The sequence below is a fragment of the Mustela putorius genome, unplaced genomic scaffold, assembly GCF_011764305.1.
Source record: "Mustela putorius furo isolate JIRA1106 unplaced genomic scaffold, ASM1176430v1.1 tig00001012_pilon_pilon_pilon, whole genome shotgun sequence".
Lineage (NCBI taxonomy): Eukaryota > Metazoa > Chordata > Mammalia > Carnivora > Mustelidae > Mustela > Mustela putorius.
In genome coordinates, this window is record NW_025421531.1 from 2822884 (window position 1) to 2850242 (window position 27359).

Consider the following 27359-nt stretch of genomic DNA (forward strand, 5'->3'; position numbering starts at 1 on the left):
GAACAAAGTATCAACAGGAATGGTTTTCCATCTAGTTTTATGTCAGCTAATTAGTGTTAGGCTATATCACAGGAGTATGAAGACCTACGCTCATGTTTGCAGTAATGTCATGAACTCTCTACGGGAATCTTAATGACCTTCGTGTTATGTTCCAACAGCACTGCCGGGTTAAAAGCATGGATGACAGAGCAGCTGTCCTCCATCTATTCTGAGGATCCCTTGGTAGGCAGCAGATATCTGTTCCAACAAAGCCCTGGAGGCAATCTAGGCAGCCCCAGCGCTCCAAAGAACCCTCTCTTCTCACCTTTTCCATCCTTTCCCAGATAATTTGCATTAACTCATCAATACTAGGGATATGCCAAAGGTGTTGATCTGGAACACTCTGAAAGTGTGGGCTCAAAACAGCAGCCTCTGCTGTCTTTCCTCACTGTTTCTTTTTTTTTTTTTTTTTTTTTTTTTTTAAGATTTTATTTATTTACTTGACAGACAGAGATCACAAGTAGGCAGAGAGGCAGGCAGAGAGGTAGGCAGAGAGAGAGGAGGAAGCAGGCCTCCTGCTGAGCAGAGAGCCCGATGCGGGGCTCGATCCCAGGACCCTGAGATCACGACCTGAGCCGAAGGCAGCGGCTTAACCCACTGAGCCACCCAGGCGCCCCTCCTCACTGTTTCTGATTTACCAACTTGAATCGGGAGTTGTCTTCCTCCTGAGCCACCAGAGAGGAGAGTGCTACGTTGTGGCCTGGAGAACAGAGTTGCTGACAGAGACAGACAGGGAACTGTCAGAGGGCAGGATGGACAGATGACCCCCTGATGGTTGACAACCAGAGACCACTATCACTCCTCACTGGAAACCGCAATCTTGCAAATGTTTTGATTTCAGAGCCTCTGGCAGCTGAGAAAGCCGATGAGCTGGGCTTTTCTCACCTGGCATTTATCTCAGGCACTAAACTGTACTTCAGCGGAGGGGGAGACAGAAACGGTGCGCTCACCCCACCACTGGTGCTTTTGTTCCTCAGGTTCCACCTAAAGGGCAGTTCTGCTAGTTACTGCGTCTTGGTTGAAATGGAAAGCCTTTGGAATGACAGTGCTCCTGTGTGTGAACGTGAGTACAAGGAATGCCTGTTCAGGTCGGCACCTCCCTCCTGGTTTTCTTGCTGGTTTGTTCCTTTAATGTGTCTTGCCTATAAAATTACCTAAGATTTGTCCCTTTGTTGATTTCACTTTGGATCAACATCTTTCTTTGCTGCAAGGGCTCTTTCTGGGGGAAATAAATCTGAGCATCACATGCTTGGGGAACCATCCTGTAAGGGTGTATAAGCATAATGTGTGCTACAAATGGAGAGAAATCTACATAGGAGGAGGGGGATTTAGAGCCTGAAGCATGTTTCCTGTAGAAAGGATAGTTTTTGTATCCTTGCCTCAATCAGCATTCATTCCCAGCCTCATTCTTTTGACAAACTTTTTTGAGCATCTGGTAGGTGCCACCCAGCCTTCTGGACACGGGGAATACACCTATAAACAAAACTGACTAGCACCCTGCTGTCATGTTGTTTATACTATTGTGTAGAGGGAAAGACCAAAAAATAACAAACAGGGCTGCCTGGTAAGCAAGGTCAGTTGAGAGTCAGAGTCTTGGTTTTGGTTCTGGTCTCAATTGGTCATGGGATCAAGCCCCACATCAGGCTCAGAGCTGAGCTCAGTCAGCTTCAATCTCTTTCCTTCTTCCTCTGCCTTTCCTGTTTTTGCCCTTTCTCTCTCCCCCTCCACCTTGAAATAATTAAATCTTTAAAAATAATGACAAGCAAACACAGAGACTACTTCAAGTAATACCAACTGTTATTATGAAAAAAATAGGGTAATGCGCTAAATTAGACATTGGGAATACACCTGTAAATGAGACAGACTTGGGCCTTGCTTTCCTGTTCTTTATACTTGTTTTTAAGGGAACAGAAATATAGTGTGTTAAATACAGAAACACTACTAATATATTCAGTCTGCCCATGTATTTCTTCATGAAATCAAACAGGATGTTGCTTCATCTTATGATCATAGCTGTTGAAAAATACCTGTTTATAATAGAGGGTTTTCAAAGGAGTATCTTGCTCTAAAATATTTAGAAATTTTATATTGATTTATGTAATGAAACGCCATAATTACATCCTTCATATCTGGAGGTCAATTGTTTGAAAATCTTAACTTTCATAGAATGTAGTTAAGAAGCATGAGGGAAAGAAAGAAAAAATACATCCACGAACCCAGATACACTTACTAGAGTGTAAACATTCCACCTTTTGATCATTCATAATTCTTTCAAGCTGCGGTGTCCTCTTCCCAAATATAGATCAAACCAGAAAGGGGAAGGCGTATCTCCAGAGAGCTACACTCAAAAGAAGAAATGTGCATTTCTTCAATGAGGAAAAAAAAAAAAAAACACCTTGAAAAAACCAATAAATATCTCAAAAGCCATTTCATTTCTGCACCTTCTGGATCTGTGCATAGGAACACTGAAATGTTTCACTCATTGTGATGGCATTACTATAACCATCTGTTTTGGTTTTGAGTATAATAGCCCCAAGTCATCAGGAAGAGAGTAAATCAGTGATCGACAAATAGTAAATATATAATATATTTTGAAATATTTCTATGGTATGAATATCCTTGATGTCAAAAGAGATTTTCTCTACCTTGTACTTAAAATAGTACTTGATACAGAGTAGGTTCTCAAAAAAGTCCTGTTGAATTAATAGATAATTTTCTTATTAAATGGATGATTTTATTCTCAGTGGGGTTAAGAAGATTTTTGTCTATTTTAAAAGAACAAGCTCTCAGTCATTCAAAAGTCTTCACTCTGCCAAGGGTCAGGATGATTAGGTCCCTTCTGGGCTTTGATTTCAGTGTCATTTCATTTAGAAGCATCTCAACAGAGACTTTATATACTTACCTTCTGGTTCTTACTCTCATTGAGAGTTAATTATTTAATGGGCAACACAGTCACAGCATCCCATTATTGTAGAATTAACTCAGATTAAAATAGAAACATTTTGATGTAACTTAGCACTTGGGTTTTTTCCAGAAATCTTTTGTCCAAATCCCCCCTCTATACTCAATGGGCAGCACAATGGGCCTTCTCAGGGAGATGTTCCCTATGGAAAGGAAATAACTTACATGTGTGACCACCACCCAGCCAGAGGGATGACCTTCAACCTCGTTGGGGAGAGCACCCTCCGCTGCACAAGTGACGATGAAGGGAACGGGATCTGGAGCGGCCCTGCCCCTCGCTGCGAACTTGCTAGTCCTGCAGGTTAGTACCCATGTACCTTGAATGGATTCAGAACATCGTCATAAGTGAAAGGGTCAGAGTTACACACATAGCTAAAACAGGGGACTCCAAGCTTGAATAGTAAGATGTGAATAATTCTTCTTGCTGGTGTAGTGGTGAACAGAGTGGGGTAAGAGGAGGGAGAGAAGGGTGAGGGGAAGGCAGTAAGCACCATGTATAAATCAAGAAGAAATACATATTCTTTGGAGAGGACATGATAATAACTAGCTGTGAACACTAACCAATGCCAGGATAACTGATACACACTCCCCGCAGATGCAGGGGCATGCAAAGAATCAAACTGGCAATATGGAGAGTATTTAGCTAAGGTTTTAGCTAGTCCTATGCTGAACAGGCTAAGTTACCAAAAAGACGTGTCCTTGGTAGTGAAAGATCCGCGGATCCCCTTACCCAAGAATCCAACACTGCCACTGGATGCAATCAGCAAGAGGTTCTTTATTGTTACGCAGGCGCCTGCGGGTGGTCAGCAGCTCCTGCTAGCTGAGCACACCCGGCTGGGGTGGTGCCGGGTTTTTATAGACAGGTACAAACAAGTTTTGGGTGGGGCGCAACTGATTGGTTGACAGTTAGAACTTTTGAAAAAGGCATACGTGGAGTTTGCTGATTGGCTTTGGGGACCCGCACGCGCGATGAGAGAGGCGCGGGAAGGGGGAACAAGCTGATTGGTTCTGAGGGCCCGCGCGCGGGAGGAGAGAGGCAGGGAGGGGGAACAAGAAGGGGGAAGGTAGGAATGCCATCATGGCGTCTTCTATTATTTCTATAAGCCAAGCAGTTACAGAAGGGCAAAAGAGCAATTAATAACCTAATTTACACCTAAAAGCCAGCGGTTCACAGAAAAGCAAACAAGCGGTTAGTTATCCTATCTATCTTCTAGGGGAGGGGTCTTTCAGTAGCTTAAGATCCTGACTCAAAGTAGGCCCATTTGTCAGCTGGCTTCTGAGTCCCAACTTAAATTTTGTCCTTGAATTTTTACATTGTGAGAGTTAGAAGCAAGGAAAATAAGCTCAAGGAAGAGTACGAAAGAGAAAGAAGCTTTTTCTTCCTAAAGACTTGAGGTTACCTGGTTCTTGAGTTCTGACTGTAGGCCTTCCCAGGATGGAAGCGGGAGTACACTGGGGATATGGCACCAGATGTGGAATACCTCATGAGAGAGAAAAGCATGCCAATGAGAAAAGGCAATGCATGATAAAAGGAATTTAACCCTTCTTTGGTATCCCTCCCCTTCCAGCTAGATGGTTCTATCGGAATCCAAGATTTCCTTAAATGAAATTGCTTAGGCCACAAGCCATGCCTATTGAATGGACAAAAGAGAAGCTGGTCTCCTCCAAAAGGGAGATAGTTGAATATAACAGACTCTATTCAAAATATGCAGCGAGAGATCTACCCTCTCATTAAGAAAACACAGCAGCTTAGACAAAGCTGCTCAATGGCTTGGTCTGTTTTGTTCTTGTTCTTAAATATCTGGCTTAGCATCAGAATGAGAAGAGTGGTGAGTAGTTGCCTAGGGCTTCCATACAAATTACCACAAACTAAATGGCTTAAGACAACAGAAATGTCTTCTTTCACAGATCTGGGGACTAGAAGTCTGAAATCAAGGTGTTAGCAGGTCTGCACTCCCTTTCTCAGCTTCTGGTAGCTCCTGGTATTCCTTGGCTTATAGACACATCATTCCAATCCCTGTCTCTGTCTTCATGTGGCCTTCTCCCCTGTGTTTCTGTGTCTCAAATGTCCCTCTCCTTCTCATATAGACACCATCCATTACTGGGTTTAGGGCTCACTCTGGTAATCCAGGATGATCTCATCTTTTTTTTTTTTTTTCATTCTTTCCTTAGAAATTTTATTCTCCCCATCACACTATTGAAAGCTCCTTAAAAAACATTAAACAAAAGCAATCCATGGAAAGAAAAGGAAATATATATAAATATTTATGCCAAAAGCAGTAGCATTATAAATATCAATCAATTTTAAATAGCAAATATCAAGGAAGTAAACAATTTTTAAATACCTTTCAAAAACACAATTTCATTTTGAGAGTGTTACTTTAAATATAGCTGAAAAGACCCTCATTCCATGTAAGTTTCCACAGTGAGGTCCTGGATGGATGTACCTTCTGGGGTAACATCATTCAACCCACTACAACTAGTGACTGCTATTTAGAGCCAGAGAGGCTGCTTTTGTTGGACACCCTGAGAATGAGGTAGGGAGGAATAAATGGAGAGAGAAGGTAAAATATGTGTTGATATACATGAGTATATTAACACCAAGAAATGAGCATATGAATGGTTAACCCTACACACAGGCAGTCTAATGGGCCCGATACATGAAACCATGAGCTAAAATTCTTGCTTTGGTGAGACAAAAGCAGAAAGGCCAGAAAGGTGAACAGTCTTCCTAGTAGTAAAAAATTTCCTGATGAGTAGCTGCTGTTGGAAAGCCCCATGCTAAGGTAACTTGAAGGGGAAGAAAAACCTTTTGCCATTATTGTAAGTCTTCTTCTCTGAGCCCATCTACCAGATTCACTGGAAAGAATGAGGAGGTACGCTGGAAATCACTCTGCTCACTGTGGTTTTCCTGTGATTTTGCTCTCCAGATTACTGTAAAGCCCCAGAAGAGTTTCCATTTGCCAAGCCTACAGTCCTGACTGATGAGTCCGAGTTTCTAATTGGGACATCTTTGAATTATGAATGTTCCCCTGGGTATTTTGAAGCTATGTTTTCTATCACCTGCTTAGAGCACTTGGTCTGGTCGAGTGCCGAAGGTATCTGTAGAAGTGAGTAATGCCATCCTGGGAGCTAATTCATGTATGTCAAAGCATCTGTGGGATCTAATTTAATTTGTTCAGATTTTGTAGGCAAGATATCAAGGTTTGCCCAAGTCATTTAAATGGAGGGTAGACTTTGTCAGTCAGCCTTTCTTATGGCCTGGAGTCTGTGCCTTGACTCCATATTCATGTCACAGGAATGTCTCTCACAAAAGGAAGCCCAGGGGAAATTTCCATTCACTGGTGTTGATCTTTGATGGCTAAAACCCAGAAATGAATGAAATAGGGATGCCAAAGAAAATTATGTAGGTCACATAAATGAATGAATGGTGAATGGTACTTGGTTAACCCAGATGGAGGTGAAATCCCAAATTTCGAGGCCTTTAATCCAGGCTGATGGGATAAGAAAACAATTCTTTATCCATCAGTGACTTTTATTGGGAGATCCAGAGTAGTCTTTTATAAAGCAGTGCTCTGTAGCTGCTTGATTCTGAACTTGTATGGTGAATTTCCTCAAATGGTCAATTCTATGGAGCAATCACATGTGTATATACTGTTCAGTATGCTACACCCCGGGCTGAATCTTAAAAACCGAATTGAAATCTACACCTAGCCCCAAATTCTGCTTCTTTCCTGCAGGAAAATCATGTGGAGCTCCACCAGAACCCTTTAATGGCACAGTGCATATAAATACAGATACCCAGTTTGGATCAACAGTTCATTATTCTTGTAATGAAGGGTGAGTTGAGAGCACTATCCCTAGGATATAAGCTCCAGAACAACAATACTATCTCTGACCTAGTCTGACAAGGCAAACTAAACTGTCACCTGCACTTCAGAAAGTTAGCAGTAAGAACTTCTGGGTAGAGATGGTAGCTTGAACACTGGGATATGACCAAAGGAAATAAAAAAGAAGTAGCAACCTGTATTTGTATGTTAATGAGGGGAGGGCACCAGGGTCCTGCTAAATGTAGTAATGTGGAACCTGGTAAGATCCTCACTGGATAAAAAGGACTGGCCTGCTACATGAGTAAAAAGAGAACTGCTAGCTGAACTTTGCATGCAACATTCTTAACTAAGATCTGCAAGTATATATATAGCTGAGTTGGAGGACTTTGAAGTTGGGGTTGGAGAGGCAGTCTCAATGGAGTAGCTCTGGGAAATGTATTAATATGCCAAGTGAGTGTGAACATTCATGGAGTTCTTGCCCTAACTCTTCACTGGCACAGGGAACCTTGCTAGAAACCAGTGCCTCAACATAGAGGGAGTAACTAAGGAATGTGTACTAAACTCTTGCCACAAAAATTCAGAGAAAAAAATAGAATTTTATTGGATTACAAAAGGAAACATATATTATATGCATTAGACATATCTGGAAGCCATGAATAACTCAAAGATCAAAAAATTAAACATCCAACATTCTACCACTCATCATAGTTAATATTTTGCTATGAATTCTTCCAGGGTTTTTATCTGATAACTCACATATAACCCAGATGTCTGTTGAACTCAATTGCCTTTAGAAGGGAGAGCTGGTTAAATTGGACACAGACATTAATGCCATATCTGGAAAGCATCGATTCTGCCCTTATCATTGCTCTCCTGCCCCCAAGAAGGGCTTCTGATTTCTCAGTTCATCAGTCCTTCAAATGACTGTTGCCCCAGTCAACATCAATGACACTATCAAGACAGTGAAAAGAGGGCCCACAGAAAGGCAGAGAAAATTTATAAATCATTTCCCTAACAAGGGTTTCATAAGCAGATTATATAAAGAAGTCCTGCAGCTCAACTACAGAAATGCTTACAGTGTAATTGAAAAAAAAAAAAATGGTCAAAGGATTGAAATTGAAATAGACATTCCTCCAGAGAGGATAAGAAAATGTCCAGGAAACACACGAACAGATACTAAATATAATTAGTCATTAAAGAAACACACATCAAACCCACTTCACACTTTATAGGATGGCTCTAATAATAATGGGTGTTTTGGTTTTGTTTTTGGGTTTTTTTTTTTTTTGATGAAAAATAAAACTATGGGGAGGATGTAGAGAAAATGTAACCATTATGGTTGGTAGTGGGATTGCTAGTGGGCATATGGACTGGTGCAGCCGCTGTGGGAAATAGTTTGGTGATTCCAAAGTTACCATGGAATTACCATGTGACCCAGCAATTCCAATCCTAGGTATGTATCCAAACAGATTGAAAACAGAGACTCAGACAGATAAAGGTTTATCAGCTGTTCTACCTATTTTGAAGTACATCCTGATAAATTACATTTTTCCTACAAAAATGACACATCTCACAGATATTTTCAATTTCATTGGGATAGAGGACATAACATTTTTATAAAGTACTTTTAATATATACTTTTTAAAAAAGATTTTATTTATTTATTTGACAGATAGAGATCACAAGTAGGCAGAGAGGTAGGCAGAGAGAGAGGAGGAAGCAGGCTCCCTGCTGAGTAGAGAGCCCAATGCGGGGCTGGATCCCAGGACCCCAGGTTCATGACCTAAGCCGAAGGCAGAGGCTTTAACCCACTGAGCCACCCAGGTGCCCCTAATGTGTACTTTTTTATGAAGTTTCCTCAGTATCTATAATGATAACTATTTTCTCATTCATGTGTATCCGTAGATTTGTTATTTTGTGAAGTTATGATTGGCCAAGTTTTGTTTGTTTTAATCAGCCACTTTAAAGAAACTGCTCTTTGATTTACTTATCATTTCTATTCTCTTTTTTGTACTTACTGGTTTATTTTACAGGTTCCTCAGACCAGCTTCCTTTATATGTTCATGTTTATAGTCTATAAAACATCTAAAGTAAAATGTTGGGTTCATTTATATGAAATTAAAAAAAAATTTTTTTGAAGATTTTACTTATTTATTTATTTATTAGAGAGAAACAGTTTGGGGGTTGGGGACAGAGGGACAGGCAGACTCCACACCTAGCACAGAGCTGGGTGTGGGGCTCTATCCTAGGAGCCTGAAATCATGACCTGAGCCAAAGTCAGGTGTTTAAACAACTGAACCACCCAGGCACCCCTGAACTTTTTCTTGTCAAATGACAAAAGTATTAAATATTTTTCTAAAGCAGTTTTGACATCAGCATCCCAGAAATTTTCAAAGAGTAATATTTGCATCAGCATTTATAAGGAAGGCACTGAATAATGAATGTCAGGTTTATCACTACAGGTTGTTGAGGCCAGTTGGCATTTAAATTCTAACCTTAGTAACTGTCATGTGAATTCGGACAAATTTGTTAAACTCTGTTTTCTCTTTTGTAAAATGGGGGCTAGGCATAATATTTGCTTAAAAGCATCATTTTAAAAATTAATTAAGTGAATCTATGTCAAACACTTTGAAGAGTGGAACACATGACTCGCTGATCATGTTATTCTTATCCTAAAGGTAATCTGCAATGGCTGTTTTACTTTTGTCTTTGACCAAGATCCCACCCAACCTTTGAATTTTTTATTTATTCTGTAGTTATTGATTGCTAGTGTTATTGTATTATAATGAGAACATATAGCTGTTTTGATTTTTCCTATGTGCAAATGTATTCAGATACACTCTGAGGAGTGATAGGTTACAACTTTTATAAATGACTCCTTGAGAGAAAGCTTACATTCTCTGTAAAATACAAAGTACAACACACAACTGAATGTGAGACAAAATCGTATCTGTGAGCTACTTTTAATCATTTGCAGCCTATGGAATATCTCCATAGATTTCCTCTACTCCAAACTAATTCTAAGTCCATGAACAAATAGGAAGGATAGAGGTAGCACAGCTCTTACATATCCCATCCCTGACCTTATGTAATGGTCTCTCCAGTGTCTGTGTCAGCATGCTTCTGCACAGTGTGTATTTTGCTCACAGGGAAAGGTATATCAGGACTTTTCTTGATCAGAGGTTAGCTTCAAGGCCACCTGAATTCCTAATGTCCTGGGAAGCTAAGGAGTAGGCTGGAGTAAAAGAATTTCAGAGAGATGGGAAATCAAGTCAGAAAAAATTACAATTGCTACTGGAGCATATTGGTGTCTCATAATACAATAAAAAATATTCCCTGTTTTTTACAGCCATACATAGACTGGAACCTGCCTCACATTTTTTACTCCAATTCTCTAACTTAGTCATAGTGAACACATTAAAAGCAACATCTATAGTCAAAAGTCATGACACCCATGATCCTGTGCTTTTAAGACAATTGTTAAATGTAGAATAGGAGAAAGGCAGAAGGAAATACAGTAGGGCTTCTCAAATAGTTTCTTTGAAGAAATTTTGAGGATTTTGTTGGTGCATTTGAAATATTTGTTGGCACACTGGAAAAGATTTTACAACATATCAATAAAACAGAGTAACAATAAGTAAAACTCAATATAAGTGCCTCGACCCATTTACAAAAGTACTCACTATCATTGCTCTACCACACAGTTCCTGTCACCTTTATATCACTGTTTTTGGAAGACCTGGTGTATAGGTTAGGATTGGATTAAGCTGTAAAAGACAGAACAAACAAAATAAAAGGCTTAAACAAGATAGTAGTTTACTTCCCTCTCAGTTTAAGAATCAGGGGAAGTCCTTCAAGAAAACAGTAACGTACAAACCCAGGGCTAATAGGTGACTCCGTGATCCACATAAACCTCGGATTCTTCCACTTGAGACTCTGTGTCATCACATGGTCCAGCTCTTGCCAGACAAGAGAAACAATGGAGGAAAGGAACAGCCATTCCTTTAAAGACACTTTCCAGAAGTTTCTCCCAACCCTCTAGGTGCATCCCTGTAGCTAAAACTTAGTCACATGGCTATACACAACCCTAGGGAACCTTTAATGAAGATGCCCAAAAGCCCAGTTAAAAATACAGGGCTCCATCGCTAATGAGAAAGAAGAAAGTAGATAATAGAGATAGCAGGAGACTCTACTACAAATGGTTACTGCCCTGATCACATCTTTGATAATCAAGAAGCAAAGTTCTTAGCTGTTCCAGTAACTACTCACTATTATATGACATTGCATTATACCCCTTATCTTTTACTTAATCAAGTTTAACCCTACTCTACACGAAATGTGTGAATACCTTAGCTGAATATCCTTTGTGACATTTCTTACCATAACAGTATAGATACCTACTAAATAAAAAATAAGTGATGAAATGTTCCAATCTTGGTGACCTACACTGAATGATTTTATGTCACAATAGGTAAGTATTCCCATCTATTACATTTGAGTCATCTTAGCAAAACCATCATCCTATCCTTCATTCAACAGGTATTTTTCAAGTACCACATGGCTAAAAGTCTCTAGGTGAGGTTCTAGAAAATATAAATATTTCAATAAGATATTTTCCCTTAATCAAGGAGCTTGTCATTTCCTGGGTGGATGTGCACATGGATAGAATAGCTCTTGAGATTCCCTAAAGACAAGTACAAAATGTCCCTTGATGAAGAAGGGCATTACTGCATTCTGTAATGAGGGACTAGCAAGAAACATGGATGAAAGCGGTGAGAATTAAACCTGTTGTCCTTAGAAATGGCCAATTTTCAGATGGAAATAAGGTTTCTTCCTTGATATCTCCTGTTTTAATCTGCCTGTAATTTGTAGCTTCTATCCACAATTCTTTTCTCATAGTGACTTAAGTAGAAAATAAGTGTAGAGTATAATTTTTCCATTCTTTGCTTCTAGGTATCGACTCATTGGCTCCCCTTCCTCGGCTTGTCTCCTGTCGGGCAGTACTGTCACTTGGGATAAGGAAGCACCTGTGTGTGAGGGTGAGTTGACGGGGCCTTCTTCCCATAATTCCCTCTGTTCCACCCAAATCTGCCCATGTTACAAAGAGGAAATCTGGTCCATCTTGCAGAGAGTAGTCTCTCAGATATTCGAAAACTGGAGTCCTGGGCTGCATAGACCTCCAGCTGTTTGTTTATTTTAGGAGGTTATTTATCTGGAACTGTGGGTCTGAACTTGGGTAAAATTGCCCTCCTTTCCTACTTTGATAGTAAAATGTTCTCCAGGGTAAAGATTTTCCTCGTGACTAAATTTAAAAGACAGTGAAGAAAATGAAATTTGTCTCTGCCACCTCTTCATAGCACATTATAAGCCCAAGAAGTGATTTACTCCCTTCCGTATTATTTTCACTCTGAAAAATGAAACAAGATCTCATAAATCTTAGTGATTGCCCCAAGTCTCTGGTCATTTTGCACTTCACCCTTTCTTTAAATTCTTCAGGTTCATGTCCTGGTTGTAGTTGTTTTTGATTAGTCGGCCCTGCACCTTTTCAGTGGGATGTGATAAGGTGAACTTCCAAAGCTCTGAGCAGACGGATGATTGACGGATTGCAAATTGGTAAAATATTCGAGCTGGAAGAAATCAGGATCACACACAGAACTGAGGACAGTGAAAGTGGGCACAAACTTCTGGAAGGACTTATGAGCAATAGGTCCAAAAGCCTTAATGTAAATGCCCTTTCACCTAGTAATTCTATATCTGAGAATTTATCCCAAGAAAATAATCATGGAATTTCCCCCATGATTTTGGTCCACAGGCACTCAATGCAACAATATTTAGGATAGTGGAAAATGTTAAGAATCTAAATGTTCAGTATGATTGGAATACAGTTAATAGAAGAAATAAGTATGATAAGTTTTGAAGAAAGGCAGAAAAGTATACCATGAGCATTAGAGATTGAGCTGCCTCACCCAAGTGGAAACAGATAGTATATTTATGTATCTACATGCTCAAATATTAACAGGCACTAAAAATGATACTATAGAAAATATATCCATAGCTGCAGGACCATATGCACACAAACACATCTGAAACAATATACATAAAGTTGCTAAAAATAGTTCTTTTTGGTCCATCATCATTTTCTTCTCTTTGCTTGTCCATATTTTATAAATTTCCTCTAAGAAATGTGTTCATTATATTGATATTATAGATAGATAGATAGATAGATAGATAGTATTGATAAAAAGAAGATAGCATTGGCTTTTAAAGATTCAAAGAAATGGACAAGGGGTTATATATAAAATGCCTTCTTTACCCACCAAAAATTTAAAATTCTCTGAAAAAATCCAAGTTAGGAAAATTCTATCAATTTACTAGATCAGTCTTCTAGGGGGACATCTTTCATGAAAAATGTTTCCACATCTACATTTATAGGTCAATACACATTGAACCGAGTCAGTATTGGTTATCCATATATGTGCATGTGAACATGTATGTAGGTAATTATATGAGTATTTAAAAACTTTCATGTAATGATAGAACATAGTAATCATTTACCATTTACCTCTGAATCTGTGAATATTTCATTTCTCATGCCTTATCTTTTACATTTCTTTTCTCCCTTTTCTTTTTTTGAAATATATTTGACATAGAGCATTGTTATTATCATACATTGTAATATGATGCCATTGTAGTGATCATTAAAAGTTCTACCACTTTAACATAATCATCCTTTCTCTTTAGTAGTTAGAATAATTAAGTTCCCGTCTCTTAGCACATTTGATGTTCCTCATCCAACATTGTCTGTGTGCACTGTGCTGTGTATTATCCTTATAAGGATTTCTTTACTACTCACTGGAAGTTTGTACTATTAAATAACATCTGCCCTGTCCCCCCATACCCTAACCCCTGGTAATCACCATTTTATTCTGTTTTCACAAGTTTCTCTTTTTTTATATTCCACGTGTTAGTGATACTGTATAGTACTTTCTTTCTCTCACTGACTGATGTCACTTAGCATAATGTGCGCAAAGTCTCTCCATGTTGTAGCAAACGGCAGGATGTCCTCCTTTCTCATGGCTGAGTAATACTCCATGGTATGTGGGCACCACATCTCCTTTATCCATTCATCTACCGTTGGACACAATTGTTTCCAAATCTCGGCTATTGTAAATAATGCTGCAATGAGATGGGGTACATACATGTTTTGGGGGCTTCGTTTATTCATTTGAGAGACGGGGGGAGTGTGAGCGAGAGCATGAGCAGGGGAAGGCACAGAGAGAGAGGGAGAAGTGGACTCCGCACTGAGTAGGGGGCCTGATGCTGGGCTTGATACCAGGATGCCAGGATCATGACCTGAGCCAAAGGCAGAGGCTTAACCCACTGAGTCACCCAGGCACCCCATATATTTTTGAGTTAGTGTTTTAATTTTCTTTGGGATAAATACCCAGAAGTGGAATCATATCGGTAACGGGATCATATTGAGTACTATTTTTAATTTTTTTTAGGGCCCTCAATACTGTTTTCCATTGTAGCTGCAGCACCTGTTTGCAGGAGTTCTCTTCTTCCACATCCTCAGCAGCACTTGATAACACTTGTCTTCTTGCTGATGGCCATTCCATTGGACATGAAGTAATTCCTCATTGTGGTGTAGATTTACGTTTCCCTGATGACTGGTGATGCTGAGCATCTCTTCATGTACCCGTTGGCCATTTTTATGTCTTCTTAGGAAAAAAGTGTATTTTTTTTGTTGAAGTATAATTAACATACAGTGTTACATCAGTTTAAGGTATACAAAAGAATGACTCAACAATTCTGTACCTTAGTGCTCAGCAAGATATGTGTAATTTTATCCTTTTTAAATCAGATTGTTTGGGTTTTGTTATTGAGTTGTATGAGTCCTTTGTACATTTTGGAGATTAACTCCTTATCTGATCTATCACGTGCAAAATGTTCTCCCATCCTACAGGTTGCCTCTTCATTTTGTTGTCTCTTTTGCTGTGCAAAAGTTTTCAGGTTTCCTGTAGTCCCATTTGTTGATTTTGCTTTTGTTGCTTGTGCTTTTAGTGTCATATCCAAAAAGTCATTGCTAAGACCAATGTCAAGGATGCTTCTCTTCACTTTCTTCTGAGAGTCTTATGGTATCAGGTCTTATATTTAAGCCTTTGATGCATTTTGAGTGAATTTTTGTGAGTGGTGCTCTTAGCTTTCTTGTCAATTATTAATTGGCTGTATAGTCAGGAAGTTCATTCTGGACCCTCTATTCTGTTTTGTTGGCCTAGGTATCTGATTTTGTGCCAGTACTATACTGTTTTTATTACTGTATCCTTGTAGTGTAGTTTGAAATCAGAATGTATGATACCTCCAGCTTTGTTCTTTTTCATTGAAATTGCTTTGGCTAATCTAGGTCTTTGGGAATTGATTTGTGTTTACATGGTGGTTCCAGATAAATTTTCTGATTGTTTTTTCTATTTCTGGGAAGAATGCCATTGGTATTTTGATGTGGATTTATACATGGGCTCGGGCGGTATAGACATTTTTACAATATTTATTTTTCTAATCCATGAAAACAGGTCGTCTTTCCATTTGTGTCTTGATTTCTTTCAGCCAGGTCTTGTAGTTCTCATTGTAGATATTTTTCACTTCCTTGGTTAAGTTTATTCCTAAGTATTTTATTCTTTTTGATGTTATTGTTAATGGGAAAGCTTTCTTGATTTCTTTTCCAGATGTTTCATTCTTAGTGTATAGAAATGCAACTGATTACTGTATCTTGATTTCATATCCTATAACTTTACTGAAGTCACTGATTAGTTCCAAGTGTTTTTGTTTGAGTCTTTTGGATTTTTCACTCTACAGAATCATAACCTTTGCAAATAGTGACCATTTTACTCGTTCCTTCTCAATTTGTATGCCTTTTATTTTGTTGTCTTGCCTAATTGCTCTAGCCAGGATGTCCAGTACCACATTGAATAAGAGTGGTAAGAGTGGGCACCCTCATCCTTTTCCTGATCTTAGAGGAAAAAACTTTCCATTTTTCTCTCTTGAATATAATGTTAGGCATGGATTTGTCACATATGACCTTTATTACATTATGGTATGTTCCTTCTATACCCAATCTGCCAAAGGCTTTTATCATGAAGAATGTTGTATTTTGTCAAATGCTCTTTTCTGCATCTATTGAGATGATCCTATGATTTAAAATTTTTCATTTTATCAATGGGATGTGTTGTATTTATTGATTTGTGTATGTTGAAACATCCTTGCATCCCAAGGATAAATCCCCCTTGGTCATAGTGTATAAACCTCTGAATGTGTTCTTGAATTGGGCTTCCTAATATTTTGTTGAGAACTTTGCCTCTATATCATCAGGGATATTTTTCTATAGTTGACTTTTCTTCTGGTGTCCCAATCAGGCATTGGTGTCTGGACAATCTCATGCTTGTCTCATAGAATACATTTAGACACATTCTCATCTCTACAGTTGTTTTGGAAGGTTTGAGAGAGGTTGGTATTAATTTTTCTTTGAATGTTGGTAGAATTCATCAGTAAAGCTATCAGCCCTAGAATTTTCAATGTTGGGAGATTTCTGATTACTGTGTCTATCTCTTTGCTAGTTACTGGTCCTTCAGATTTTTTTTTTAAAGATTTTAATTATGCATTTGAGAGAGAGAGAGCACAAGCAGGGAGAGCAGCAGGCAGAGGGAGAGGGAGAAGCAGGCTCCTCACTGAGCAAGAAGCCCACCAAGGGAGCTCAATCCCAGGACCCTGGGATCATGACCTGAGCTAAAGACAGATGCTTAACCAACTGAGCCCCCTAGGCATCCCTAGATTTTCTATGTCTTTATGAAATGGTCTTGGTAGGTTTTATGTTCCTAGAAACTTATCCATTTCTTCTAGATTATCTAATTTGTTGACCTATAATTGCTAATAGTAGTGTCTTATGGTCTTATATATTTTTGTTGTAATGTCTCCTTTTTCATTTCTAATTTTATTTTAGTCTTCTCTCTCCCTTTTAGTTAGTCTGCCTAAAAGTCTGTCGGTTTTGTTTATCTTTACATAAAACCAGCTTTTAGTTTTGTTGATATTGTCTATTAATTTTCTGTTCTCTATTTCATTTATTTCCACTCTGATCTTTATTGTTTCCTTCCTTCTGATAACTTTGGCCTTAATCCATTCTTCTTTCTCTGGTTCCTTGAAGTGTAAAGTTAGGTTGTTTGAGATCTTTCCAATTTCTTAATATATGCATTTATCACTATAAACTTTCCTCTCAGAACTGCCTTTGTGGCATCCCATAAGATTTGATATGTTATTATTTCCATTTTTATTTATCTTGTGATAATTTTTCTATATCCTTTTTAATTTCTTCTTTGATCCATTCGTTGTTCAGAAGTGAGTTGTTTGGTTTCCACATAGTTTTTAGTTTCCACATAGATTTTCCAGTTTCCTCTTGTTGTAGATTTCTAGAAAAAAAATATGTCTATTGAGGTCAGAAAAGAAATAGTTATCTGAAATTCAGTCATCTTAAATTTGCTGAGATTTGTTTCATGCCCTATCATGTGATCTTGGAAAATGTTTTGTGTGCACTCAGGAAGAATGTGTATTCTGCTGCTGATAGATAGAATGTTCTATATCTATCTGTCAAGTCCATTTATTTGAGAGTATGGTTCAAGTCCAATGTTCCTTGTTAATTTTCTCTCTGATCTATTCATTGCTCATATAGAGGAACTGAAGTGCTCTACTAGTATTGTACAGTTGTCTATTTCTCCCTTTAGATCTCTGCATATTTCCCTAATAGATTTAGTGATCCAATGTTGGGTATGTATATAATTATATATTATATCTTCTACATAGATTGACCATTTTATCATTTTATAATGACCTTCTTTATCTCTTGTTAGCATTTTTGGCCTGAAGTCTATTTTGTGTTATGTAAAGTATGAGTATGCCCACGTTCTTTTGATTTCTATTTGCGTAGAATATCTTTCTCCATCCCTTCATTTTGAGCCTATGTGTGTCTTCAGAGCTGAAATTAGTTTCCTGGGGCAGCATATAGTTGGGTCTTCTTTCTTATCCATTCAGCTACTCTGTGCCTTGTACCTGGTGTAGTCATCCATTTGTATTTTGAGTGATTATTGCTACATAAGGACTTACTACTGCCTTCGTATCATCTGCCTTCTGCTTGTCTTGTTCCTCCTGTTCCTCCTTTGTTTCTTTTCCCCTCTGTTTCTGCCTATCTTGGCAAAATGGTGGTTTTCTATGGTGATTTGATCATCCTCATTTTTTATGTTTCATGACCCTAGATTTTTGCTTTGGGTTTACTATGTGGCTTATACAAAACGTCTCATAGAGAAAATAGTCCTTTTTATGTTGATAACACCTTATCTTTTTTGTTGTTGTTGGTATAACAAAGTATTGATTTATTTAATCCTTTTAAATCTGCGGTGAAAGTCAATCATTCAGTTACTTATGTCCTGATCAACCCAGATCATTGGTAAAATTAAAAAATGCATACAGACTTTTGATATGAAAAAGGCAATGTAGACTCCATTGGGGATCTGTTGTTTTTTCCTGCCCAGCATCCACTATTCTTTTAATGGCACCTGAGTTTCCTGTGGTAAACTGCCTGCTCTCCTATTATGGGTCCACGAGGTACACATCTAGCAATCAAGAGTAGTCCTTTTTTGTCATGCTTCACAAATGTGTAATCCCAGGCAGACTAATGACAGTGAGGTCCTGAACTTCGATGGAACTAGTATGCAAGAAGCTCTCACTCCAAGGGGATTAGAAAGCTGGTAGAACATCAGTCTGGAGCTTCTGGTGGCCATCATTTTGCCTGAGAATGAAGCTAACTGAACCCCTCAAAAACTGGGTTTGGAGAAAAGCTAAAAATTACAACTGGGTCACTACAATTTAAAAGCTCACAACACCAGGGTCTTACCATTGTCAGATTATGATGTTATAATTCTATTTCTGAAAATAAAAACACATTCATCCTAGAGTCTCCAAAATCTTTCTAGGAAGGAGCAAAATGAAAGAGGATCTTTAGTAGTCTGACCAAAAAAAAAGTCCATTATTCTCATAATAAGAATTGAATGGAGGGGCACCTGGGTGGATCAGTGGTTTAAAGCCTCTGCCTTTGGCTCAGGTCATGGTCTCAGGGTCCTGGGATCGAGCCCCGCATTGGGCTCTCTGCTCAGTGGGGACCCTGCTTCCCCCTCTCTCTCTCTGCCTGCCTCTCTACTTGTGATCTCTCTCTCTGTGTCAAATAAATAAAATCTTTAAAAAAATAGAACTGAATGGACTGATTTAAAGAAAAATAAACATTATTGTTTACATAATATATTCAGAATCATGTGGTTCCTAGTGATTGCAGAATCTCGTCATGCTTGGAGAGGAACAGAAGATGGTAGCTGAGAAGCACATGCTCTCATAAAAGACACCTAAACAGTTTTCGTAGGATGACGAATATTAAGGATTTGAACATAAAACTTTTTCTCAGAGGAAACAAACTTAGTTTCTAAAGAGCATTCACTTCTGACATCTCCATTCCTGATTTCAGTGGCTGCAGACTATGTACATCTGTGCCACACTTAGGACAAGAAAAATACCTGTGAAAGAAGAAACTACTCTTCACACAGTAGAACAGAAGATATGCTCACTTATGGTGTGAGGCATGGGCGGGAGGCACTCTCCACACATAGAACATTGCCCACTGCCACTGGTGGCTAATGTATTGTCACTGTTAGGTGCACCAGTAAAAGGAATAAACCCTGAGGATCACTTAGCTTTCAACTTCTGGATATTAATAAATGGTAAGAGAGAAAAACCTGAAACTCAGCAAAACCACACCAGAGAATTTCCCTGGTCATATACTCACAGCCTAACTTCGCATTTTGTTTCAGGGCTTGGGACATACAGAATGAATGCCGAACGTTCTGTCAAAGTTGCAAACTTGCCCCTCTAAAGGAAAATCAAGATATTAATCAGCCCATGTAATTTCAAAAGTCCAACCATAATATTCACACACTGCCTCACTTTCCCAAATGACACTGGTTTCAAAACAGGTGGTACCAGTGCTCCTGTAGCCATGGCCTGGCCTTCCAGGAAACATCGCTTATGTACTGAATATGCAAAATGGACTGTCCCACAGTTGCATTTTTAGAGTAAATGGTGAATCACCACAAAAAAATCCACAAGAACCTTTTCAACTTTGGCTCAAAGTGGGCGAAGGGACCTGGCTTACATCCATGAAAGCAGAGTAAACTGGGGCCAAACCAGCTGCTCCAGAGCCTCGTTAAGTTTAAGTGCATCCTGCTGACTTATTCTTAGCACTCTGTTTGTCCTCTCCATGTTTTCTCTGCAAGTCATGTCTTCTCTGAAGGTCTCTTAGGAGTCTGCAGAATACCCATTCCATGTCACCTTTTCTGAAACGTTCTCTGAGAAGTGTGGCTTCTCCTAGCTGAACCTGGATTACCCAGGCTTCCAGACCTCGCAGGCTTCAGAGCTGATAACACCTTATCTTCCTTCACCTATTAAGCTTTTTATATTTCTATTATTAGTTTACCTCTTTTCATGTTGTATATTCATTAAGAAATTATAGTAGATACAGTTCTAATGAATGTTCTTTTCTGTAAGTTTTTCTATTATAATTAGGTGGTTAACATGCCATTCCAATAGAGTTATGGTTTTCTGTTTTATTTTTCACCTTTGTTAGAGTACTGCTTACTTTCACTTGCTGTTCTGTCACTCGTTGATGTCTTTTCATTTCAGCTGAAAACATTCTTTTAACATTACTTGTAAGGCAGGTCTGGTGGTAGTGACCCTCCCTCAGTTTTTTTCTGGGAAAGCCTTTATTTCTCCTTCATATCTGAAGGCTAATTTTGCTAGAAAACATACACTGGCTGACTGTTTTTGTTTTGCCACTTTGAATATATCATTCCTCATTCCTGTTCTAAAGAGTTTCTGCTGAGAAATACACTGGTAACCTAATGGGGCTTCCTTTGTAGGGTACTTTTTTTCTTTTACCCTTGGTTGCTTCAAAGATTCTTTCTTGATCATTGATTTTTGGCAGCTTCATTACATGATATTCTGGGGAGGGCCTTTTTGCAATGAGATAATAGGGTATTCTATTAGTTTCTTGGATTTGTATGTTTAATTCCTTACCCATGGTAGGGAAGTTCTCAGCTACTATTTTTCTAAAGATAATTCTTGCTCTCTTCTCTTCTGGTAGACCAATTATTTTTATATTTGTTTTTCTCATATCTAATAGCTCTCATAGGGTTTCATCACTTTTTAAAAATCTTAGTCCTCTCTCTTCTGAGTTATCTCTAAATTTCTATCCTCCAGGTCACTAATCTGTTCTAAATCTGATCTGTCCTATTTCCAATACTTTCTAATCTAATCTTCATCTGATTCATTGAATTTGTCATCTCCAGAATTTCTATCTGGGTTGTTGGTTTGTTTGTTTATTTGTTTCAGAGAAATAGAAAATTTTAATGTGCATAAATGAAAGGGTGGTTTAGTTCTATCTAGTTCTTTTTAAAAATTTCAATCTCTTTGATAAAGAACTCTTTCTTTTTTTCAAAGTTTTATTTAAATTCTATTTAGTTAATATACAGTGCAATATTGGTTTCAGGAGTAGAATCCAGTGATTTATCATTTATATACAAACCCAGTGCTCATCATAACAAGTGCTCTCCTTCATACCCATCACCCATGTGTCCCATCCCCACCCACCTCCCTCCATCAATCCTGTTTGTTCTCTATCCTTAAAGAGTGTCTGTCTTATGTGTTCAGCTGGTTAAGCGTCTGCCTTTGGCTCAGGTCACATTCCCAGGGTCCTGGGATTGAGGCCTGCATCAGGTTTCCTGCTCAGCAGGGAGTCTGTCTCTCCCTCTCCCTCTCCCCCACCTCATGCTCTTTCTCACTCTCTCTCTCAAATAAATAAAATCTTTTTTTTTTAAAGTGTTTCTTATGGTTTGTCTCCTTCTACCTTCTTTGTTGTTTATTTCCCACACCGTATGTTCATGTTTTGTTTCTTAAATTCCACAGATGAAGGAAATTATATGGTATTTGTCTTTCTCTGATTGACTTATTCCATTTAGTATAATACACTCTAGCTCCATCCACATGGTTCCAAATGGAAACACCTCGTTCTTTTTGATGGCTGTATAATATTCACACACATACACACAGACACACACACAGACACACACACCCCACATCTTGGTAAATAACTCTTTCTGTTCATTAATTTTATTCCTGAGTTCACTGAATTGCCTTTCAGAGTTTTCTTGTAGCTCACGATGGAATCTCTTCCTAACAGCTGTTTAGAATTCTTAATCATTTAGATTGCAACATTCCATGCCTTTGCGATTGATCACTGGAGAATGACCTTTTCTCTTTGTTATACCACGTTCCTGTGATTTTTCATAGCATTTGACAAAATGTCTCTCTACCATCCCACTTAAAGTAGTACATACATTTAATTGTTTACTGCAGTTCAAGTACTTGCAAATAGAAGCCCCTCCTTTGATTTCCAAAAGGTGACACGACAGCTCAAGTTTTTGGTTTCTCTTTACCTACCAGAGGTGGTTCTGGGCTGCACTGGGGAGCATTGGTTTTAAAAAGCTGGTGTAGGGGGGTGCCTGGGTTGCTCAGTGGATTAAGCCTCTGCCTTCAGCTCAGGTCATGATCTCAGGGTCCTGGGATCCCCACATGGGTCTCTCTGCTCAGCGAGGAGCCGGCTTCCCCTCTCTCTCTCTGCCTGCCTCTGCCTACTTGTGATCTCTGCCTGTCAAATAAATAAATAATAAATAAAATCTTAAAAAAAAAAAGTTGGCGTAGGTACCCCAACCAGGTGGTGGGTATTATAGAGGGCACGGATTGCATGGAGCACTGGGTGTGGTGAAAAAATAATGAATACTGTTATGCTGAAAATAAAAAATTAATTAAAATAAATAAATAAATAAATGGGGGCAGGGAGCTGGTGTAGGGACTCCAAGGTGGCTCAGTTTTTTAAGCGGCTGCTTCTGGTTCAGATCGTGATCCTACGGTTCTAGGATCGAGTCCCACATCGGGCTCCTGGCTCAGCAGAGAGCTTGCTTCTCCCTCCCACTCTGTCTGCTGCCCTCCCTGCTTTGTACTCTCCCTCTCTGTTAAATGAATAAATAAACCTTAAAACGAAAAAAAAGCTGGTCGAAAAAGCTGATGGCAGAGTTGGTTAAGGTGTGGTTTTTAGCACCTGTTGCTTTGTGGGTGCCCACAACCCAACAGTGGCAGAATCCTCAAGTTTGGGATACTGCCAGAGGTCTGAGGGCAAACCCCCTGCTGAAATCCCAAAGCTGATAGCCAGGCCAGAGGCTCCTTCAATGACCTTTGTTATTCTTGTTTGCCTCCCCACCCCGCCCTGCCCCACCCCACCCCACCCCTGCCCCCAGAGTTGCAGAGGTCCCTTCTCAGAAATCTGTGCACCTGGAGAAAAATGGGTTCAGTCAATCACTCAGCACTTTTGCTTTCTACCTCTTCTGTGAGGGCAGTCTCTGGCCCTGAAGAGGGAGCTGGTTCCTCAAGATCCTCCTTCTCCTCTGCCTCCAAACTCCTCTCTGCCCTGCCTGGATGGGCGCTTGCTTCTCCCCTCATGCTGGCTGGACCTCTGCAAATTCTCTCTCTCTGGTGCGTGTCCACCATGTTTGGCTCTCTCCAGTTTTGCTTTTCCCTCAGTTGCAGCAAATGAGGGTAAGGCAATTTCCCCCCCCCAGCCCCACCCCACCCTTAGCCCCTTCCCTTGGATTCCAACTCCCTTGGATCCACAGCAGCCTCCAAGATTCTATCTACTTACTTTTAGAAGCACAGGTGCATAGAAATGTAATGTATAGAACCACCTTTGTTCAGTTGCGAAACACCCTTTTAATCTGGATTCTGTTAAAATATCCTGCTAGAAAACTATTAGGACATCTTATGGGATTGTGATGGAACTTCATAAGAACATCCAACCCGAGTAAAACTCAGATATCAAAAACTCTACCTTCCTGAGACATATAAATCTGAAGGTAAATACATAAGTAAGCTTTCGATAAATACAAACAGATAAAATCGAGATACGAGAAGTCAATCACTGTTCGTTGTATGAAGGCCTTTACTTTGTTTATTCACACAATTCTGACAGGCTTGGGTATCTATTCCTAAATTCATATCAGATTCAAAGCATCAAATTAGTTTTCGGGAGAGAACTGCTAGGAACAGACTAAAAGCAGAAAGAAATGACAGCCGGTCGCTTGGAAGAAAGAAAAACACAAAAGAAAAGGCTCCTAGAGCCTTAATCTGGCTCTGAAGAACCCAATAGGAATCACTGTATTCTGAAGACACTATTGTGTATTTGGTATTGATACAGATGATGATGGTCATGAATCATCAAGAAACACATCTGCTGAAAATGATAGTCTATGTTTAATAAAGATTCACTAAGATTTATTCACAACTTCAGATCTTTGAGGGCCAACCTCATCTGTCTTATACCCACAGTGTCAACCCAGGACTGTCTTTAAGCTAGACATCAAGCAGGCAAACAACAGTTGCTAAAAAACAAATTAGTTATCTTTCCAATCGAATCTTAGCTACCTGGAGGGTCTTGGACTTTTACAATAAACTGAAATTAAAGTCTCAACTTCAGTTAGTTACCTCTCTGAAAGAAAAAGTCTTACATATTTAAATCCACCCATCATAGTTGTGTTCCCATTGCAAAAATACAGTCCCAGGATACCATGGAGGTAGGATCATGTTGATTGAAATGCTAATGGAAACTAAAGCTCTTGCTTTCTTTCCAGAAATCTTCTGTCCAAATCCTCCCTCTATCCTTAATGGGCAGCACACCGGACCTTCTCAGGGAGACATTCCCTACGGAAAGGAAATTACTTACACGTGTAACCACCACCCAGCCAGAGGAATGAACTTCAGCCTCATTGGGGAGAGCACCCTCCGCTGCACAAGTGACGATGAAGGGAACGGGATTTGGAGCAGCCCTGCCCCTTACTGTGAACTTGCTGGTCCTGCAGGTCAGTGCATACATATTTCCCTATGTCCCATCTAGATCAGAATATCTGGGTGAGAACCTACCTGTTTCTATGGGAACAGTCATTTTGGCTTGGGAACATGGCTTTCTTACAAAAGTAAGGCACACAGAATTACCTACCGGGAGAATGGAAGCTGGGTTCTAGATGTGCCTTATTGTGTCCCAATTGCTGGTCCTCTGATGGTCCTTCCTGCTGGGGTGAGGAGTGTGAGATAGTAACAAGAGAAGGAGGGAGACAGTGGGAAGAATCAGTGAGGCCCAGACTTTACAGAGACTATTTTCAAGCACTAAAAAAAAATGCCAAAGAAAACACTCTGTCTCTATTACAAGTTGTATTTCAGAGCACCTGTGTCGCTCAGTTGGTGGAGCAGCTGATTCTTGACCTCAGGTCTGGATCTCAGGGTTGTGGCTTCAGCAGCACATTGAGCTCCCTAATGGGCATGGAGCCTACTTTAAACAAACAAACAAAGAAACAAAAAAAACACACAAAAAAATCCAGCTGTATTTCTTTATTAAAGATTTTATTTATTTGATAGACAGAGATGACAAGTAGGCAGAGAGGCAGGCAGAGAGGCAGGCAGAGAGACAGGAAGAAGCAGGCTCTCCGCGGAGCAGAGAGCCCCATATGGGGCTTGATCCCAGGACCCTGGGATCATGATCTGAGCCGAAGACAGAGGCTTTAACCCACTGAGCCACCCAGGCGCCCCCCCACCAACCAGCTGTATTTCTATTGAATAGATGGGTGTGCAGAGCAAAAAAGCACATGTATTTTACTTTAGATTTGATGTGATGGAAACAACTAAAGAAGCTCCAAGGCAGGCATTTGTATTGCTTTTGTTCCTCCTAAGTGTTCTGCTCAGTCTGTGACTGCATTTTGTTGACCCTTCGTCTCATGTTTAGCAACAGGCACTCAAGACATCCTAGAGAAGTGGAGTTCAAGGCTGTGCTCTTGGCAGCTCCTTCCTTTTACATATTAGTCTGGCATTAAAGGACTCTCCTTGTCCTTGAAACAGCTGTGTGCACCAGTGGGGACAGGTAGCACCAAAGTGGTCCTTTGCAGACCCCGGTGGTCCTCCCATCTGATGCAGTTTGCAGGAAGAGAATACAGTTGGTCCTCTTTACAGGCTGAAGGTCTACATTTAAAGAATCAGTTTTCCCACTGATTGGGAAATAAGTAGTGCCTGCTTTGGGTCTTCCTGTGTCTCTAAGAGTCAAACATGCTATTGGATATGTTGGCATATTTGTACTTCTTTGTTTAAGTGAGTGTCTTTTCTTGTGTTTTGGGGGGATCTTGTTCTTAGAATGCCCCCATCTGCCCAAGATCCACAATGGGTATTACCTTGAAAGACCTGCATCTCCATATCTTCCTGGAATGACTGTCAACTACACTTGTGACCCAGGCTACTTGTTGGTGGGAAGAGCCTTCATATTCTGCACAAACCAGGGAACCTGGAGCCAATTTGATCATTTTTGCAAAGGTATTTATTATTCTTGTTGGGTTTTTTAATGGAAAATGGATGCATGGGGCTGATAAGACTGAGATATCTTTCTGAGAAGATTGTGAAATGAGTGTCAATAGAGGGGGAGAAAAGCAGGGGGAAAAATAGATGGGAAGGAAGCTACCCAAGGACTCTTAGTTCTACCAAAGTAGTAGAACGAACTGATGGAATTTCCAGTAATACGGTAGACATCAAACACCAATATAAAATGATTTGTGGGCTTTTAACTAATAATATATCTTAGCTCTGAAGGATCTCAGAGAGTCACAAGTGGTCCTCACCAATACCTTAAATAAGAGACTAGAAGTACACTTTTTTTTTTTGTAAGGAAAATTGAAGCATGGAGCAAGGTTGAGAGCAATTAATTCCTGGAATGACTGAATATGGGTCCTTATTATAACTTCCAAGACCAAAGGTGAAGTGCTTATTTCATCTCTTCCCTAGAGCAAGTGCCAAGAATTACTGCCTTTATTCCTATCTGTGTTTGCATAGATTTAAAATCTTTTGTTGTTAATATTCTTTAAATCTACAAAATTTGGGATCAAAAAAATTCTGTGACTAAGCATGGTACTGAGGTCCTTAATAAAAATTATTCGTGTCAATCTTGCAAGGAGTTTGATGAGGTGGGATTATTCTTGCTATTATTCTACAGGAGAGGAAATTGAGAGAGAGACCCAGTAACTAGTCCATGGTATGCAGCTCGTGGGTGGTGGTGCCTGTGTTGGGCCACTGCCCCACCCATGCTTTTATTTATTTATTTATTTTTAAGGTTTTATTTATTTATTTGACAGACAGAAATCACAGGTAGGCAGAGAGGCAGGCCCAGGAGAGAGGGGGAGGCAGGCTCCCTGCTGAGCAGAGAGCCTGATCCTGGGGCTGGATCCCAGGGTCCTGGGATCATGACCTGAGTCAAACATAGAGGCTTTAACCCACTGAGCCACCCAGGTACACCCCAACCCATGC

At 39.6% G+C, this 27359-nt stretch overlaps 1 protein-coding gene across 6 annotated transcripts in view; it reads left to right on the forward strand.

Moving 5' to 3' along the window:
- The window catches only part of CR1 (complement C3b/C4b receptor 1 (Knops blood group)), a 94637-nt gene that overhangs the window by 56206 nt on the left and 11072 nt on the right, over nucleotides 1-27359 (forward strand). For 4 of the 6 annotated variants that reach the window (XM_045087017.1, XM_045087019.1, XM_045087021.1 and 1 more), the window contains exons 16-22: nucleotides 1017-1102; nucleotides 3074-3301; nucleotides 5931-6110; nucleotides 6741-6840; nucleotides 11784-11869; nucleotides 24653-24880; nucleotides 26199-26375. In XM_045087017.1, the coding sequence (XP_044942952.1) occupies nucleotides 1017-1102; nucleotides 3074-3301; nucleotides 5931-6110; nucleotides 6741-6840; nucleotides 11784-11869; nucleotides 24653-24880; nucleotides 26199-26375 (1085 nt within the window). Of the gene's footprint in view, nucleotides 1-1016; nucleotides 1103-3073; nucleotides 3302-5930; nucleotides 6111-6740; nucleotides 6841-11783; nucleotides 11870-24652; nucleotides 24881-26198; nucleotides 26376-26724; nucleotides 27077-27359 lie in introns of those variants that run through there. The other 2 variants (XM_045087022.1, XM_045087020.1) reach the window with 2 other exon arrangements.